A 20,617-nucleotide genomic window follows, 5' to 3' on the forward strand; every position below is an offset into this window, starting at 1 on the left:
GAATGATTTCACATTATGTGCTGGATAGAAAGGCAAAGATTTCAATGGCATAGTGGCTCAGGTTCGTAGTCTCAGAACTCCAGGAAATTCAGGAGAATTGCTGAAAGTTTAAGGCCAGCCTTAAACTTTTCAAACAAAAACAAAAACAAAAGCAAAGATTTCAGAAGTGTCTAAGGCGTAATCTCCTGTGTGGTGATGTGTTGCCGTTGGTGTAAATGCAGAAGTGTCTGGGGTGGCGGTCTTCCTGTGTGGTGGTGTGTTGCCGTTTGATATGAATGAGAATCTGTTTCTCCCAAACATAGGCCATGTTAGAACATTTCTTTCTCAGCTATGCCCCCAGGTTATTTCCCCGCTTCCCCTGCTGTGAGTCCGCCCACTTTTGTGTGTAACATCCTGTGACTATCTGTGTTTTCTGCTCCTCATTTCTTAGGTCATTTTCATTTCTTCTGTCAAAGTTGTAAAGACAATATTTGTAAAGTAACTGTGGTGCTTGTTTTCAGTGTAAATTTACTCTCTTCCCACTTCTTATCTTCCCTACATCTATTACATATTATAAATCAAAGGAAAAGGAGACTTATGCACTCATAATAATTTTTATTCATAAATTGTCCACAGATATGACATTTAGGTACCACCCCCTCTGTAGCTTGTTTATTCATGTTGATAACATTTGTTCAATCTTACTCCTTTTCAGAAATCAGTAAAGTTCAAGACACCATAGAGAAAATCCAAGAAAATGAAGACAAGCATATGAGGCAAGCTGATGATCTCAATAGCCAAAGACCAGAGAAGGGGGATGCATTTGATACAACTTATAACCAAGAACCACACCTCATTTCTTCAAGCACAGCAGCTCACAGTTGTGTCTCCTGTGGGAAGACTTTGGAATCTATTTCAGAATTAATTAGTAGTGATGGAAGGTATGCAATAGAGAAGCCCAACAAGTGTATTGATTGTGGGGAAACATACAGAGAGAAAGTGGATGACTTTAATCAAAATGGGGATGCTTCTTCTCAACATGATGAAAGTATTCTGCAGAAAATTACCATTTTGGAGAAACCCTTTGATTATGGGTGCATGGAAGGCTTAGACAGTGAAACTGTTTTCCTGGCTCATGAGAGAGCTTATATGGGGGAGAAGCCCTATGAATGGGATGATTCTGGACCAGACTTCATTCAGATGTCAGATTTCAATGCATACCAGAGATCACAAATGGAAATGAAGCCCTTTGAATGTACGCAGTGTGGGAAATCCTTTTGTAAAAAGTCCAAATTCATCATACATCAGAGAGCTCATACAGGAGAGAAACCATATGCATGTAATGTGTGCGGAAAGTCCTTTAGTCAAAAGGGAACCCTCACTGTACATCGGAGATCACACTTAGAGGAAAAACCTTATAAGTGTAATGAATGTGGGAAAACCTTCTGCCAGAAGTTACATCTCACGCAACATCTGAGAACTCATTCAGGAGAAAAGCCCTATGAATGTAGTGAGTGTGGGAAAACGTTCTGCCAAAAGACACACCTCACTTTACACCAGAGAAATCATTCCGGGGAGAGGCCCTATCCATGTAATGAATGTGGGAAATCCTTCTCCCGAAAGTCTGCCCTCAATGACCATCAGAGAACACACACGGGAGAGAAGCTTTATAAGTGTAATGAGTGTGGGAAATCCTACTACCGAAAGTCCACCCTCATTACACACCAGAGAACACACACGGGGGAGAAGCCCTATCAGTGTAGTGAGTGTGGGAAGTTCTTTTCTCGGGTATCATATCTCACCATACACTATAGGAGCCATTTAGAAGAGAAACCATATGAGTGTACGGAATGTGGGAAAACCTTCAATCTAAACTCAGCTTTCATTAGGCATCGGAAGGTACATACAGAAGAGAGAGTACTTGAGTGTAGTGAATGTGGGAAGTTCTCCCAGCTGCAATATCTTCCTGGTCACACAAATGACTTAGGAGAGAAACACTATGAATGTAATGAGTGTGGGAAAACCTTCCTTGAAAATTCAGCCTTCAATGGCCATCAGCCCATTCCAGAAGGTGAAAAAACTTATGAATGTAATATATGTGGAAAGTCATTCTCTGATTTGTCATGCTATACTGTACATTACAGAGGTCATTCAGAAGAGAAACCCTTTGGCTGTAATGAATGTGGGAAAACCTTCTCTCATAATTCATCCCTCTTTAGACATCAAAGAGTACACACAGGTGAAAAGCCGTATGAATGTTACGAATGTGGAAAATTCTTCTCTCAGAAGTCATATCTTACTATTCATCACCGGATCCATTCAGGAGAGAAGCCCTATGAATGTAGCAAGTGTGGGAAAGTCTTCTCTCGGATGTCAAACCTCACTGTACACTATAGAAGCCATTCAGGAGAGAAACCCTATGAATGTAATGAATGCGGGAAAGTCTTTTCTCAGAAGTCATACCTCACTGTACATTACCGGACCCATTCAGGGGAGAAACCTTATCAATGTAATGAATGTGGGAAAAAATTCCATCACAGATCAGCCTTCAATAGCCATCAGAGAATTCATAAAAGAGGGAATATAAATGTACTCAATGTGGAAAATCTCTGACATCTCAATTCAAAAAACCAAACATTTGGTTATAATGAACATTGGAAGTTCAATAGGGAATCAAGGGTGGATTTTCCCCCCAATTTTTATATTTGTGGTGCTGGGAATTGAATACAGGGCCTTTTGCATGCTATAGATGCTCTACACAGAGCTGCACCCCAGTGATTCATAAGTAGAGCATCCGTGAGCTTTGAGAAGTCCTAAAACAAAATCTACTTTAACCTGAATTTTCAGAGAAGAATCTGTAGAAATTCAGCAAGAAGCAAACCATGACCATGTAACTCACGGGACACTAAGATAATTTTTACAGGAGTGAAACTTTCAAAGTATTTAATATTTATTTTTGATTTAAATTGTATTTACATATCAGGGAGTCTTCCTAAGAAATATCAATAAGGTGACTATGTAACACACTTTGGAAACAAGCTAAAAGCCATATTTGTAATGTAAAAGCAGGTGTTTATAGAAAATATGCAAGAAGTTATCTGTTCTGAATAAATTTATAAAAGGAATTTATAAAGTTGGGAGTTGATCATAAGTGTGACTAAATATGTGGCATCTCTGATGTTTTAGAAATGCAATTTAATATTCTGTGCAATTTTTTGTAACTGTGGCTTTGAATAATTTGTGAAAACGTGGTATTAGAATGACCAAGTGTTACAATGGGATATATTGGTGAAATATGTTATATAATAGGAAAGTACATAATTTTTCTATTTAGAATTTACAAGCAGATTTTTTTTTGTTAATGCTTACCAGTAGAATGGTTTTGTAAAAATTTTTCAACTGGAACTGAGCAAAATTTTTTAAAAATACTATTTTGATAAGCTTTACTGTCTTAGTGTTGTATTGCTGTGAAGAGACACCATGACCAGCCAAATCTTTTAATTTTTTAATTAATTTATTCATTTATTTTACATCCCAACCGCAGTTTTCCCTTGCTCCTCTCCTTCCCTTCCCTCCCCTCCCCTCTCCTCTTCACCCCCCCCCCCTTCCCAATCCAGGACCAATGCAGTTCTTATAAAGGAAAACATTTAATTGGGGCTGCGTTCAGTTCGGGGTTTTAGTCTGTTTTCATTGTGGGAAGCATGGTGGCACGCAGGCAGACGAGGTGCCAGCCAAGTATCTAAGAGTTCTACATCTGTATTTGCAGGCAGCAGGAACAGAGACTCTGAGCCTGGCTTGAGCATTTGAAACCACAAAGCTCACCCCCAGTGACACACTTCCTCCAGCAAGGCCACACCTACCCCAAACAAGTGCTACTCGTTAATGACCAGGATTCAAATAAATGAGCCTATGGGGGCCATTCCTATTCAAACCACCACAAGCAAACATAATTTGGGGTTGCTTATGTCCATTTAACTAAAAGAGTGTTGACACTGTATAAATATGGTGTCATTTTTGTTTATTGTCCTCTATTCCCAGGGCTTTAGAACAAAGGATGCTTCTAGCAAACATTTTCTGGCTGGTACTTTTTGGCATTTTTCTTTGCCAAAAGAGTTTGGCTACCTACTCTTTCTCCATGGGAGAGTCGAGAGCAAGCAGTTTAAATCAATAATCATGATTGTCTTCTGGTTGCCAGTGCAGTAGCCTCTCATTGCCCACAGTAGATCTGCCCCAAGACCTCTAGTCAGTACTTGAAGCAAGCTAGTCCCAAGTTGTAAGTACTGTGGTTCTGCATTACTTTAATGTGGTCACTAAGATATCTGCTTAGTGATGGGCAGGTAGTGAATACAATGTGGAATCACTGCACAGGAGGATGATTGACACCCCAGTGAGATTTCTTCACTCCATAAAATGATGTGCAAATTAAACCTTAGGGGGTTGAGGGCTGAAGATAGAGTTCAGTAGAAAGGCACTTGCCTATCGTGAATGAGGCCCTGTGTTCGATTCCCAGTACTGTCCACCCCCAAATATTGTAATTTGCTTCCACTTAGTATATTTGGGCTGTGTTTGACAGATACATAAGACTACAGAAAGTGTTGGGTGGTGGTGGCACACGCCTTTAATCCCAGCACTTGGGAAGCATAGGCAGGCAGTTCTCTGTGAGTTCAAGGCCTGCCTGGGCTACAGAGTGAGTTCCAGGAAAAGCTCCACAGCTACACAGAGAAACCCTATCTCGAAAAACAAACAAGCAAAAAATCCCCAAAACAGTAACAAACAACAACAAAAAAGACTTTATGTGACCTGAACACGGACAAACCAAGTGGAGATACTTGTTCTGTAAATGTTGATCAGACCCTCCCTACTCCAAGAATAGAGATGGTTGAATATTCCTAAAGCTAACAGTCACATGAAGAAAATTCAAGTGGAAAAAAATGTTTATCATCTTAGCAAACTATGGGAAGAACCTCTTTAATTAGACCAAGGGTGACTTCAGCTACAAGCACCATTCAGAACACTGCACTATTGACAGTTTCTCCTCAGATAAGATAGGGTCTACTGTCAGTCATCTTGTGCACCATTGTACAGAAGGACATGGCCAGTGTAAACAAAGAGGGAAAGAAAACAAGAAAGGAGTAAAAATCAGTCAAGGAGTAGGACTTTTATCTGCCATGACCTTGCCCATAGCACATGCCAGGGGATATTCAGATATATGAGCTATAGATAATGAGGAAATTAAACAAGGTCCTTGTGTCAAAGGTCACTTTATAACCCCGGGGTTAAAACAAAAAAACAAAACAAAACAAAAAAAACCAAAACCAAAAAGCATAGATTATTTTGAGAGCGATATTATTTACAAAAATCCTCAAGTTTGCATAAGGAAAAATACATTTTCAAGAATTTTGTCTATACAACAAAAAAATTATGTAGAAAAAAATGTTATCACACAGTAGAAAATCTTCTGGTTTTTAGGAGATGCAAGCTCAAAGGGATGTCAGTTTCCCCTAAGCCCTCAAGTAGTGGAATCTCAAAATCTAGTTATTTAATGGAAATGGACAAACTGAATCTAAAGTGTATATGAACAGTAAACAGGTTAATAATTACCAAAACTCGCTGTAAAACTGCTGAGAGTGGAGGCTGGCAAGTTGGCTCAGCAGTTAAGAGTGTGTGCTGTTTTTGCAGAGGACCTGAGCTTGGTTCCCAGCATCCACATGGGGCAGCTTACAACCACCTGTAACTCCAACTCCAGGGGATGCAACATGCTCTTCTCAACTCCCTGCTCCTGCAGTCGTGTACACATACACACATGATACACATAATTAAAAATTTAAAAGATGTTGAATGTGGTCACTTAAACCTTCAATTCTGGCTCAGGATGCAGAAGTAGCAGTGAGTACCATGACTTCAAGACTTGGGTGACAAGATGTGTGCATAGTGAGACCCTGCACCAAAACAGAATAAAACAATTTCTATCCATCAGTGGCGAGACCTGTTAGAAAGTCACAGAAATTATGGCATAAAAGTTGACCATGAGAATAGAATAATACACAGGTCTCCGAAATGTGGGCCACCTGACTTAACAAGTGGCACTCAAGTAGGGGGAAAAGATGTCACTTCCATTTAATGCTTTGTCAGCTGCACTGTATAATAGAACAAAAAAACAGAAAAACCAAATTAAGACAGTTGGTTTGTGAAATGTAAAATAACAATTTATGAAAGCAGAAGGGACATTTGTGGTGACCATTCTTAGTGATCCCAGCACTTGAGGGTAGAGGCAAGTGGAGGTCATTTTGATCCACATAGCAAGTCCCAAGCCAGCCGGGACTACATCATGAGACCTTGCCTCAAAAAAATTAGGAGATTTTGTACCTTTCAGTGTTCCAAGCGAGATTGAAAAGACAATAAAGCAAAAAGTTTAATTTGGGTTATACTAAAGGAAGTGGGGGCTGAGGGCTGGAGTGGTTGCTCATTCCTGAAGAGTACTAAATGCTCTTGAAGGGCACCTGATGTGGGCATCCACAACCTCCTGTAGCTCCAGTTCCAGACCCAACACCTCTGGTCTCTGCACTCATCTGCACATACACAGAGATACATTTTTTTTTCTGGAATATATAAAGAACACCTAATCAACAAGAGGAGAACATGAGTAAAAGACATGGCCATCCACGTCACTAAAGGGAAAAAATGCCTATGCAGCAACCTATGTGTGACAAGATGTTTTAGTTTATTAATAATCAAGGGGTTATAGGTTAAAAACACAACCACTGAACTGGGAGATGTCTGCATAAGTCCTATGACCCAAACCTATGGTGGAAGGAAGAAAACCAACTCCTGAAAAGCTCCCCCTCTGAACTGCATATGTTGTAAGGTACATGCATGCCCACACTCACACATCATACATGGTAACTTTTTTTTTTTTTTTTTGGTTTTTCAAGACAGGGTTTCTCTGCATAGCTTTGCACCTTTCCTGGAGCTCACTTGGTAGCCCAGGCTGGCCTCGAACTCACAGAGATCTGCCTGCCTCTGCCTCCCGAGTGCTGGGATTAAAGGCGTGCGCCACCACCGCCCGGCACATGGTAACTTTTAAAACCTGTTCACTGATATATTAAAATGGAAGGCACAAAAAGCATCAGGTATTTCCAAGAATGTATCCAACAGGAACATTTAAAAAAGATATTTATTTTAATGTGTGTGTGTGTGTGTGTGTGTGTGTGTGTGTGTGTGTGTACATGTGCCACATGTGTGCAGGTGCCTTTAGAGGTCAGAAAAGGGTTTTGAATCCCCTGGAACTGGAATTTCAGGCAGTTGTGAGTCTCCACACGTAAGTGCTAAGAACCAAACTTCATTCTTGTCCAAATGTTATCTAATACCTAGCTAGCCCTCCAGCCCTGTGACAGGAACTTATGCATTAGTGGACAATACACTTTGGAAAACTGATATTTTTAGTTAAGCATGCATCTACCCTTTTACTCAATCAGGCGGAAACACACACACATACACAGAGCATATGCAGAGGCACATACTAATGCACTAGAGATAGACATAATGGGAAACTTTAGAAAATCCCAGAACTCTCAAGGCTCACATATGTAATAGAAGGGGTTTACTTCCACTGTGGCATCCTGTTGGACAGTGGGAGGGGATGATATTGAAGTCTGATGAGTCCCATAAATGAGTAATGAAGCCTAGACACAGGTAGGCACATGGTGTGATTCTATGTGAAGGATAACCACAAGCAAAACATCCATGTGGTCAATCAGCACACCATTTAGTTTTAGCTGAGGCTTGCAGAGGTTACATATCTGGTTCCTGTCATTGCCTGCTTGTACATCTGGTGCTGAATTCCCCCGTGTGTTCTACAGTATATATTTCTGTGCATGGGTGTGACCCTTTGATGGAGGACTTTAACTGGGCTGGGCAGTGGTGGCACACGCCTTTGATCCCACACTCAGGAGGCAGAGGCAGGTGGATCTCTGTGAGTTTGAGGCCAGCCTGGTCTACAGAGCAAGATCCAGGACAGGCACCAAAACTACACAGAGAAATCTTGTCTCGGAAAAAAAAAAATCCCAACTGGCTAGCACTTGTTAACATGCCCCTTGTCCTACTTTTCTGATGTCTAGCAATACACTGTGTATCAGAGTGTCTAGTTTTTATAACTCTGTGCAGGACACTTTCTTTATGGTATGGTAGCTTTGGTGGCATCTATTATGATTTCTTGTACCATGTCCTTGAAGCTTACCACTATGTTATTATTTTGAATAAAATATTTGAAAAGGTCTAAGAGCCAGTACATCTCTCCTCACCCCACATTTTTATATATACAAATATGTTTGGTACTTTTTTTTGAGACAGGGTCTCACTATGAAGCCCTGGCTGTCCTGGAATCCACTATGAAGACCAGGCTGACCTCAAACTCACAGAGATCCACCTGCCTCTGCTTCACAAGTGCTGGGATTAAAGGTGTGTGACATCACACCAGCTCATATATATTATTACACTTATTTTATATATTATATATATAATAAGTGTGTGTCTGTGTGTCAATCACTTTTCATATTTCCACACTTTGAAAACTTCATATTCCTAATTTTAAGATTTACATTCCTTTGGGGTAATAAAATGTACTTGATTTGATGAATAATCGTATTTAAGGAATTTTCAGGAGGTCTGCAAGATGGTTCAGCCAGTAAAGGCTCCAGCTGCCCAACCTGACCACCTGGGACTCCTCACATGGTGGAAGGAGAGAACCAACTCCTGCAAGCTGTCTTCTGACCTCCACACTCATGCCATGACACATGCATGCCCACATACATATATATGCAAGATAAATTAAACTGTATCTAAACGGTTCTCAGGCAGCCAGTATGGTCCTACATCTGTCTATAATCCCAGCATTGAAGTGGGTGGAGACAGGAGGATGGCTGGAGCTTGCTGGCTGCCAGTTCAGCTGAAAAGCATGAGCTCCAGGTTCAGGGAGAGATCCTGCCCAAAGGAACAGGTGATAGAGAAGGATACCTGAATTCGTCCTCTGGCCACTTCATGAACACAGAAGACGGAAGGAAGAAAGAAGGATGGACTCCATATATGCAAAAGGGATGGAGGATGGAAAAGAACAAGGGACCACCGGCCACTAGAGTTCTAACAGTGGTGCTGATGGGGTCTGGCCTGCAAAGGATCAACCCGCAAAGCTAAGCCCATATCCAGGACTGTGCTCAGCAAAGAGCTGAGCAGCCCTGCCGAGACGTATTTCTCAGCGGGAGGGTGTGGCTAAGTTTTAAGGGCATGGCCATTGTATAAGTGAGCAGTTCTGGTTGGGTGGGCACGGCTTGTGCCGAAAGGTGTGGTGTGGTCAGAGTGGGCGGCTCAGTCCAAGTATAAGGGGCGTGGCTCTGGGCGAGGGGCGTGGCCAAGACTTGCGAGCTGGCTCGAGGAGACCAGTAGTTCCAGAACCACGCTGGGACACAACTGTCTGCACTTGACAGTTCTTGGAGCGCTGGAGACCGTTGACCAGGCTGAGGACTGACACAGGGCACTTCGGAAGTGAGAAGGCGGGCCTTCCAGGACCAGAGATGGGTGGGCTTGGCGTGCATAAGAAGGAGGGAATAGAGGACGGCTGGGCAGGGAGGGCCTCTGACAGATAAGCCCATCCTTTTGCAGCGCCCTGTCCCGGAGTCATGTGGCCACCACTGGTGTTGCTGTTTCTGCTGCTTCCTGCTGCCTATGGCGCCCCTCACCCAGCTGCCGACCTCCAGGAAAGCTTTCCAAGCGTACTCGAAGGTTTCCACCGCCCTGTAGTGGGTTGGTGGGTGTGGGAAGAGAGGAATCTGGGGACCTGCAGAAAGGGAAAGAGTCAGTGGTAGGCAGAGACAGATACAGGGACAGATACAAGGATACAAGGATGCAGAGAACTGGGTGGGCGGTAGAAAGGAAGCCAGTTCGATGGGCGTGGTCTAGGACTGGATGCCCAACTGCACCCTTTTAACTCCCAGAAGATCCACTACACTATGGGGACAGTTGATCTCCACTCCCATAGATCTCCTCCCTAGGCATGGCCACAGCACAGGGGGCCGGGCTGGGGAACTGTCCCCATTCCTTGCCAGCACCACGAAGCTAAACTTTGTCACTGTTCATCAGAAATCCAAACTGAAGGAGACCGAGCCATGTGGAGGGAAGACAACCCGTTTGCTGGCTCCCGCTGTCCTCCTGGCTCATGAGGTGGCTGCTGTGTGGTCCAAAGCTGGGGACGAGGACCTGTGGCCTCATGAGGGCCTACCAGGTGCAGGATTGGGGGCTCCCCACTTCTGCTCCCAAGACTTCTTGTCCCCTCCAGGGGCCCTTCAGCTGCTGGGGCTGGGGGTGAACACCAGTTTCCTAGCAGGGGCAGATGTGGACCTCACCAGACTCACCTGCAGCACCATTTAAAAATAAAAGTTATTTCTTCAAGCTTAATAGTGCTCTTTCCTTTTGAGATCAGCCCCCAGCTCCTGGCCAACCAGTTCCTCTCAACTTTGGACCTGACATTCCCCCAGTCCCTGACACTGACATCACAAGGCCCATGCAAGCATGTGGTCTTTGTTTTTTTACCACAGCAGCTGATGATGAGCCCTCTCTTCCCACAGTGGGAGGCTTAGCTTTTCCCAGGACCTAGGAAGAGGGTGCTGAGTTACACAAAGTAGGAAATTCTTGTGTTCTGGGGTTTTGAGACTGGGCTTTGTGTGTGTACCCCAGGTTGGCCTGGAACTCTCAGTCCTCCTGCCTCAGTCTTGTGAGTGTTGAGTATGCAGGTGTGCATCACCAGGACAAAATCAACAGATGGCCTCATAATGGACTGTCCTCTTTTTCTGAAAACAATTACAGTGTGTGTGTAACATTGAACCTGGGATCTCCCGCATGCTAGGCAGGTGCTCTACCACTGAGCCACACCCCAACCCTCTCTTTAATTTTTGAGACAATCTCACTGAGTTGTTCAGTCTTGCCTTAAATATGTCATCCTTCTGCCTCAGCTTCCCGAGTAGCTGAGATTACAGGCCTGTACCACCAGGTCCAGCTCTTTTGAGATATATGAAAAGTGGACTGGACTCCATGGTACAAGCACTGTCACTGATGTCATCCAGGCTGTAGATTGGGCTCCTCGTTCCAGCAGCTGATCCGTGAGGTCTTAGAGGTACTGGGCTAGCCACCATCTGGAGCCTGAGTTCAACTCTCTGTGAGTTCCTGGGCCCAGATTCTGTCTGGAGCTGAGAGGTCTCATACAGACAGGTGGATAAGGTGGTGATGGCATGGGGATAAACCTATAGAAAATCCTGGGTAGGCCATCTGTGGTATGGGCTATTTGTGTGGAAATAAGTCCATCTATAGGACACTCTCAACAGTTGCCAACTTGTATCTGTGAAGTCTGAGCTTGGTGGAGTGGGGAGTCTTTGAAGCTGTGTAAGAGGTTTCATCAGAATTCTTCATCTTTGGGACCTGTATCCAAGATCTAGAATACAGCAGGAGCTTGGCAGAAGAGAACACACAGGACAGATGCCAGGAACCAGCCTCAAAACAAGCAGGTCATCTTACTTTCATTTCCACTTGCTATGATAAAACACCTTGACAAGAGCAATTCAGAGGAGAAAGGTTTTTTTTTTTTTTTTTTTTTTTTTTTTTTTTTTTTAAAGATTTATTTATTTATTATGTTATACAGTGTTCTGTATGCATATATGCATGCAGGCCAGAAGAGGGCACCAGATCTCATTACAGATGGTTGTGAGCCACCATGTGGTTGCTGGGAATTGAACTCAGGACCTCTGGAAGAACAGCTAGTGCTGTTAACCACTGAGCCATCTCTCCAGTGCAGCGAGCTCCTCGGCCAGCGAGGAAGAATGACCACCACGTAAGGATTCTTCTCAGATCACACTTTATTGGAACACCTCTTGGTTAAGGGAGAGCGGGAGGTGAGGGGCCCTGAGGACTAAAATGCAGCTGCTTATATAGGGAATCAGGCAAACGTGCCATACTGTGATTGGGTCCCGCCAGAATGCAAGCACGGGGAGCCACGAGATAGGCTGAGGACATTGAGCCAATTACCATACTCGCGCATGCGCAGACCTTAGGACACGTAGTCCTAGGAGCATAGCCATATATGGAGTTGTTTACAGCTAGGCTGTCAGGAAGTCAGCGCCATCTTAGAATGGCGGCTCCCTACACTCCAGCCCCCATTTTTTTTTTTTTTGGTTTCTCAAGACAGGGTTTCTCATGTAGTTTTGGAGCCTGTCTGGGATCTCGCTCTGTAGACTAAGGCTGGCCTCAAACTCACAAAGATCCACCTGACTCTGCCTCCCGAGTGATGGGATTAAACGTGTGCACCACCACTGCCCAGAGAAAGGTTTTGGTTTATCTCATAGTTCCCAGGCTACTGTCCATCATAGTAGGGAAGCCACTGTGTCAGGAGTTAAAAGAACTGTGTTTTCCCAAGACCCAGTTGATATCTCGTTCAACTCTGCTTAGGACACTGATAAGAACAGTAGCTTCTCTTACATCCAATGCACTATATTGCTGTGAATAGACGCCAGTGGTATTTCCAGTGTGTATGTCAATGGGAGGCCAACAGTGACTTTGCTTTCCAGAAAAGAATTGCTGTTCATAGGACAAGAGACAGCATGTTTTTTTTTTTCATCTTTCCATCATGTCAGAATTTATTGATTAACAACAAATTCATAGCTCCATTGATTTTGTTGGCTGAAATGTGCCATGCTGTTCTGGTTTTCTTTGATAGCTGGCTGAGGCAAACACAGATTCTTTTTGTAGCACAAATCCTAATTGATCTTATAATAAAAACCCGGAGCCAGATATCTGGGTAAATGCTGAAAGATCAGTGGGACAAAAGAACAAGCCACAGCCACCTCTCACCTCATCAACTCCTCAGCCCAAAGGGGAAGATCCTGTCTCCACGAATCCTCAGACTGAATGCCTCTGAGTCCTCAGCTGAAAGGGAGCTGAGCTCCTGTCTCCTCCTGCCTTATATTCCTTTCTCTGCCCAGCCATATCACTTTCCGTCTCAACCTTTCTAGTGCTGGGATTAGAGGTACGTGACTCCCAAGTACTGCTTTTTTAATGCCAAATGCAGTTTATTGAAGGAGGGAGGAAGTCTTAAATATAGGCTTACAGTACAATGGGAGAACCCTGGAGGGCAGAAATTCTTTACTGATGTTTTACAATCTTGCATCTAAGCTGTTAATGCCCATTATGCAGGATACACAGACAAGGAACTTCCTTTAAGCATTCAGGAGGGTGGAACCTGGCAGGGAATTAGCATAGGGAGGATATCAAGGTCAAGGTCAACAAGTAAGGCAACAGTTATCCAAAACAGGGGCCAGGGCCCTACAGGTCCCCCCTTTTACTAAAAAATGAGCCTCTGACTTAGGTTGCATGGGATGTCAGCAGGTCACCTTATCCATCATGGAGATGCCTGTCCAGGCCACACAGGCTCTCTGTCTTAGGTTGGTGAGTGCCCCCCCAGGAATTGCCCATCTCTGAATACCCATTATCATACAGGCTCAATCGTGTGTGAACTGCAGAATTAACTGCTGCCAAAGATCTCAAAGTGGCACTGGGCTTGCAATCTGTGTGTTCAACACAGAAAAGACCAACAGAAGTCCTAACCCACCCATAGCCAGTAGGCTAAAGGCAACTGAGCCATTCCCTTCCTTAATGAGCTTTACTGAAAATTGGAGTCCTTGTAAGATGGTATCCTAAAAGTAAATGGAACTTGAGTTTATAAATTTATAATTTTCAAAGCCAATCAAAATGTATATAACTATTGAATTAAATTTATCATGCCTGATAGAATGAACGATTAACTAACTGTGGTAGCTACTTTTGCTGCTAGGGTCTCCACTGTGCTAGCTGTAGTAAGCAATTATGAAATGGTAATCCCAGAAACAGTAGCAGTGGTTGCCGCCACTGCTATAACAGCAACAACAGCAGCAGCAATGTCAAATTCTCTTCTGGAATGTGTGGGCATCCACTGGCATGGATACAATTCCAGGAACACGAACCGCCAAGGCCCATTTTTCTTGATCCCAGCACAACTTAAGCTGGTAGCTCTGAAAAAGAGCAACTAAGAACCATAAAGAAAAAACAGGCAGCTCACAATGAGCAGAACTAATGGTCTCATAATGGCTACATTCAGGCTCATAAATTTTAAGGTATCTTCAAAGGGGGCTAAATGAATTTTAGGAGGCCAATAAATGTTTCACAGAGCCACTCCTGAAAAGTAGGTATTACACCAGCTTGAAGAGGATTGAGAAAATGAAAAGGCTTAGTTGGCATGCTAATGTTAATAAATGGAGGTCAGTGACCTTCAGGGTTATTTTTAATCTCCAAGGTGTCTGGTTGACATGTTCTCAAACATACTTGAAAAAGCAGTTACCAAACATTACCTTCTGGAGAATCCAACCACATGGCTACAGTTCCTAGGCTTACGTTAATGCTTGCCAAAGCCATGTTGGGCTTTCAATCCCCATTGGCATCAGAAGGGGAGAGTTTTTCACGAAGGCCCAATAGGTCTCTGCCATGTTGGGCTTCAGCACCAGCCACAGGGTGCACACAGTGCACAGAATCCAAAGAGGAACCTTATTGTCCTGAGGAAAGACATAAACAGATCCCCTGGCCCACACCAACACTAGATTGGGTCTCCTCCAAGTGCTAGTAGAAAGATCCTTCCATTGCTCCAGAGGGTGATTTGCAACAGGAGCCTTCCAGTGCTTATTTCTGGCAGAATCCACCAATAAAAAATTCAAAATATATAAAACATGGGAAAGAATAGAATGTGGAGAAGAATGATGAGCCCCTAGTTCCCCTTTTTACTTTAGCAAAATATGTTTGTTTTTTTTACTAGTTCAAATTTTTCTTTTTTAAATTAATTAATTAATTAATTTTTCTATTATCAGCTTGATACATTATAAATTCTTATCCCAATAGTGAAATGTTTCATTGAGGCTTGCTCAGTAATTGAGTAAAATCAAAACTTATTATAAGCCACAGTCATTCTAGGGTCCCCCATGCTATATATATAGCCTCCATGGTTCTGTGGGTTGCAGTCTGATTGTTCTTTGTTTTATATCTAGAATCCACTTATGAGTGAGTACATACCATGTTTGTCCTTCTGTGTTTGGGTTACCTCACTCAGGATGATTTTTTTCTAGTTCCATTCATTTACCTGCAAATTTCATGCTTTCATTGTTTTTCTCTGCTGAGTAGTACTCCATTGTGTATATGTACCATATTTTCTTAATCCATTCTTCAGTTGATTGGCATCTAGGTTGTTTCTAGGTTCTGGCTATTACAAATAGTGCTGCTATGAACATACTTGAGCATATATCTTTGTGGTATAATTAATCATTCCTTGGGTATATGCCCAAGAGTGGTAAGGCTGGGTCTTGAGGTAGTTCAATTCCTAATTTTCTGAGAAACCGCCATACTGATTTTCACAGTGGTTGTACAAGTTTGCATTCCCACCAACAGTGGAGGAGTGTTCCCTTTGCTTTGCATCCTCTCCAACATTGACTGTCATTAGTGTTTTTGATCATAGCCATTCTGACAGGTGTAAGGTGGTATCTCAGAGGTGTTTTGATTTGCATTTCTCTGATGATTAAGGATGTTGAGCATTTCTTTAAATGTCTTTCAGCCATTTGTGATTCTTGTTTGTTAATTCTCTGTTTAGCTCTTTAGCTCATTTTTTAATTGGATTGTTCAGTATTTTGATGTCTAGTTTCTTGAGTTCTTTATATACTGTGGAGATCAATCCTCTGTCAGATGTGGGGTTGGTGAAGATCTTTTCCCATTCTATAGGCTATTGACAATGTCTTTTGCCCTGCAAAAGCTTTTCAGTTTCAAGAGGTCCCATTTATTAATTGTTGTGCTCAGGGTCTGTGCTGTTGGTGTTATATTTAGGAAGCGATCTCCAGTGCCAATTCGTTCAAGAGTACTTCCTACTTTCTCTTCTATTAAGTTTAGTGTAACTGGATTTATGTTGAGGTCTTTGATCCACTTGGACTTGAGTTTTGTGAATGGTGACAGATATGGATCTATTTGTAATCTTTTACATATTGACATCGTTATGCCAGCTCCATTTGTTGAAGATACTTTCTTGTTTCCATTGTATAGTTTTGGCTTCTTTGTCAAAAATCAGGTGTTCATGTGTGCATGGATTAATGTCAGGGTCTTCAATTTGATTCCATTTGTCTGTATGTCGGTTTTTATACCAGTACCAAGCTGTTTTTTATTACTATCGCTCTATAGTAGATCTTGAGGTCAGGCATGCCTCCAGAGGTTGCTTTATCATACAGGATTCTTTTAGCTATCCTGAATCTTTTGTTTTTCCATATGAAGTTGAATATTTTTCTTTCCAAGTCTGTGAAGAATTGTGTTGGGATTTTGATGGGAATTGCATTGAATCTGTAGATTGCTTTTGGTAAGATTGCCATTTTTACTATGTTAATCCTACCTATCCACGAGCATGGGAGATCCTTCCATTTTCTGATATCTTCTTCAATTTCTTTCTTTAGAGATTTAAAGTTCTTATCAAAAAGGTACTTCACTTGTTTAGTTAGTGTTATCCCAAGGTGTTTTATATTATTTGTGGCTATTGTAAAGGGTGATGTTTCTCTGACTTTTTTCTCAGCCCTTTTATCATTTGAGTATAGGAGGGCTACTGATTTTTTTGAGTTGATCTTGTATCCTGCCACTTTACTGAAGGAGTTTATCAGCTGTAGGAGTTCCCTGGTAGAGTTTTTGGGGTCACTTATGTATACTATCATATCATCTGCAAATAGTGAAAGTTTGACTTCTTCCTTTTCAATTTGTACCACTTTGATCTCCTTTTGTTGTCTTAATGCTCTATCTAGAACTTCTAGTACTGTATTGAATAAATATGGGGAGAGTGGACAGCCTTGCCTTGTTCCTGTTTTTAGTGGTATTGCTTTGATTTTCTTTTCATTTAATTTGATGTTGGCTGTTGGCTTGCTGTAAATTGCCTTTATTATGTTTAGGAAATGTTCCTTGTATTCATGATCTCTCTAAGACCTTTATCATGAAGGGGTGTTGGATTTTGTCAAAGGCTTTTTCAGCATCTAATGAGATGATCATGTAGTTTTTTTCTTTGAGTTTGTTTATATGGTGTATTACATTGACTGATTTTCGTATGTTGAACCATCCTTGCATCCCTGGGATGAAACCTACTTGGTCGTGATGGATAATTTTTTTTGATGTATTATTGGATCCGGTTTGTCAATATTTTGTTGAGTATTTTTGCATCAATGTTCTTGAGGGAGAAAGGTGTGTGTTGCTGGAGGCGAGTTATTGGGGTCCATGCTGGTAGATCAGAGAGACAGAACAAGCCACAGCTAACCTCACCTGGTCAACTTCTCAGCTGGTCTTGTTTCCTCAGACTGGAAACTTCTGTGTCCTCATGCCAATGGCTCTCAGTTGAACTGCTGCTGGAAAGCCTGAAGCTTAACCAGCCACATGCTTAACCAGCCAAATGCTTCTAGTTTCTGGTCCTCACGCCTTACATATCTTTCTGCTTTCTACCACCACTCTCTGGGATTAAAGGCTGGCTTTCTGGGATTAAAGGCATGTGTCACCATGCTTGGCTTTTTTCCAATGTGGCCTTGAACTCACAGAGATCCAGAGGGATTTCTATCTCTGGAATGCTAGGATTAAAGGTGTGTGCTATCACTGCCTAACTAGTGGCTTTTCTGTTCTCTGACCCCAGATAAGTTTATTAAGGTACACGATATTTTGGGGAACACAATACCACCACATTATTTGTTGCATCTTTGTGTGGTTTGGTTATCAGGGTAATTGTAGCCTCATAAAAAGTGTTTGGTAGTGTTTCTTCTGTTTCTATTGTGTGGAACACTTTGAAGATTATTGGTATTTGTTCTTCTTTGAAATCCCAATAGTCACTTTGCTCACCAGAAAAGAAATTATGTTCATAGGACAAGAGTCAGCATGTGCTTAAACTTCATTTGGGATGGGGAATTCAACACCAAGTTCCCTTGCAAGAAACACACTCTGTTTTCAAGAAAGAAGCACCCTTCTATTTGCTGTTTCCAATGCATGGAGAAGAGTGAGCTTGCTGAGAACAAAAGAAGTGTGCTACTTACACACACAGGCCATATCTCTTTCAACTCTGCTTAGGAAACCTGTAAGAACAGTAGCTTCTCTTACATCCTTAGCACTGTATTTGCTGGAACTAGACTGGGGCTAAATGACCTGAAATGTGACAATTTCAAAAGGAATCACACTATTAACTCTTTATAAAAAATACCTAGCATCCTGCCCCCGACTTCCCTTCTGGACCAGAGGTGAGTATCCGGCTCCAACCCGGACCCCATCCCTGGGCACCAGCCACTCCGGGAAGACCTGCCCAACTTGGCCACAGGCTCTGGCCACCGGGCGGGTCCCCTTCTAGCCCCACCGGGAGGGATCCCCTTCTCCAAGCCCCCCGGCAGCCCCTGTAATCTCCGCGCCCTGCCCCCATGCCCATCTGCCGAGACCCCAGCCACTTCCTGAGACTTAGAGACCGGCCCCCAGCTCCCATCCTGCCCCAGACTTCCCTTCTGGACCAGAGAGAGAGTTGGACAAGAAAACTCCCTTTTGGACAAGAGAGAGAGTCTTCCTGAATCTGTCAGCTCTTTCTGAAACAAGTACACTGATAAGACCAAGAAGGAACCACAAGGAGATGGGCAGACATCAAGGCAGAAGTACATACAACAAAATGAAGAGGAATACAGCATCACCAGAAGCTAGCCCCCCTCCAACATCTAGACCTGAACACCAAAAATTGGAAGAAGCAGAAGAAAGTAGCCTTATGAGTAACTTCATGAAGAAGGTAGAGGCATGTGTAGAGGAAAAGACAAGAAAATTGGAAGAACACTGTAAACAACTAGAGGAAGGGCAAACAAATTAGAAGAAAACAATAAAGCCCTCCAAGAAAACAATAAAGCCCTCCAAGAAAACAATAAACTTCTGGAAGAAAACAATAAAGTCCTGCAAGAAAACAATAAAGCACTGAAAGAAAATCATGAAAAAGTAACGAAACAAACAAAGGAAACAGTCCAAGAACTGAAAAGGGAAATTGAAAAAATAAAGAAGACACAAACAGAGGGAATGCTGGAAATAGAAAAACTGAGTAAAAGATTGGGAACTTCAGATGCAAGTATAACCAACAGAATGCAAGAGATGGAAGAGAGGATTTCTGGCATTGAAGACACAGTAGAAGAAATAGTTTCATCAGTCGAAGGAAACACTAAAGCCAACAAAGTCATGAACCAAAATGTCCAAGAAATTTGGGACACCATGAAAAGACCAAACCTAAGAATTATAGGGATAGAAGAAGGTGAAGAATACCAACTCAAAGGCACAGAAAATATATTCAACAAAATTATAGAAGAAAACTTTCCCAACTTAAAGAAGGAAATGCCTATGAAGATACAAGAAGCCTATAGAACACCAAACAGACTAGACCCCCCAAAAAAGTCCCCTCGACACATAATAATTAAACAACTAAATGTACAGAATAAAGAAAGAATATTAAGAGCAGCCAAGGAAAAAGGCCAAGTGACCTATAAAGGTAAACCCATCAGAATAACACCCGACTTCTCAATGGAGACTTTGAAAGCCAGAAGGACCTGGACAGATGTAATGCAGACACTAAGAGAACATGGATGTCAGCCCAGACTAATATCCCCAGCAAAACTTTCAATCATCATAGATGGAAGGAACAAGACATTCGAAGACAAAGCCAGATTTAATTAAACAATACCTATCCACAAACCCAGCCCTACAGAAAGCACTAGAAGGAAAATTCCAACCGAGGGAAGTCAGATACACACTTGAAAACGCAGGCAATAGATAAAGCCACAACAGTAAACCCCAAAGAAGAGAAGTACACACACGCTACCACCAAAAATAACAGGGATGAAGAATCACTGGTCATTAATATCCCTTAATATCAATGGACTTAATTCACCTATAAAAAGACATAGACTTACAGAATGGATACGAAAGCAGGACCCATCTTTCTGCTGCATACAAGAAACACATCTCAAATTCAAAGACAGACACTACCTAAGAATAAAAGGCTGGGAAAAGACTTTTCAATCAAATGGTCTTAAGAAACAAGCAGGGGTAGCCATCCTGATATCCAACAAAATAGACTTCAAACTAAAATCAGTCAAAAGAGATCAAGAAGGACATTACATCCTCGTCACAGGAAAGATCGACCAAGATGAAGTTTCAATTCTGAACATATATGCCCCAAGCACAAGGGCACCCACATATGTAAAAGAAACATTACTAAAGCTTAAACCACATATAAAACCCCACATATTAATAGTGGGAGATCTCAACACCCCACTTTCACCACTGGACAGATCTCCCAAATCGAAACTTAACAGAGAAATAAAGGACTTAACTGATGTCATGACCCAATTGGACCTAATAGATATCTACAGAACATTCCATCCTAACAAGAAAGAATATACCTTCTTCTCAGCACCCCATGGAACTTTCTCTAAAATCAACCACATACTTGGCCACAAAGCAAATCTCAACAGATACAAAACAATCAGAATAACCTCCTGTGTTCTAT

General features: G+C 42.3%; 1 protein-coding gene and 1 long non-coding RNA gene across 5 annotated transcripts in view; both read left to right on the forward strand.

The window, feature by feature from the left end:
* The window catches only part of Rbak (RB associated KRAB zinc finger), a 29,553-nt gene extending 26,127 nt beyond the window's left edge, over positions 1-3,426 (forward strand). For all 4 annotated transcript variants that reach the window (XM_042267806.2, XM_076560955.1, XM_042267810.2 and 1 more), the window contains one exon: positions 695-3,426. In XM_042267806.2, coding sequence (XP_042123740.2) covers positions 695-2,592 — 1,898 coding nt within the window. In that variant the 3' untranslated portion in view covers positions 2,593-3,426. The remainder of the gene's footprint in view (positions 1-694) is intronic.
* A 5,942-nt stretch (positions 3,427-9,368) lies between these two features.
* Positions 9,369-10,425, forward strand: LOC102905284 (uncharacterized). The gene is made up of 3 exons (XR_442889.4): positions 9,369-9,516; positions 9,634-9,753; positions 10,111-10,425. It is a non-coding gene; the product is annotated as an uncharacterized LOC102905284 (long non-coding RNA).
* Positions 10,426-20,617: the final 10,192 nt, after the last annotated feature.

Source organism: Peromyscus maniculatus, chromosome 23, assembly GCF_049852395.1.
Source record: "Peromyscus maniculatus bairdii isolate BWxNUB_F1_BW_parent chromosome 23, HU_Pman_BW_mat_3.1, whole genome shotgun sequence".
Classification (NCBI taxonomy): domain Eukaryota; kingdom Metazoa; phylum Chordata; class Mammalia; order Rodentia; family Cricetidae; genus Peromyscus; species Peromyscus maniculatus.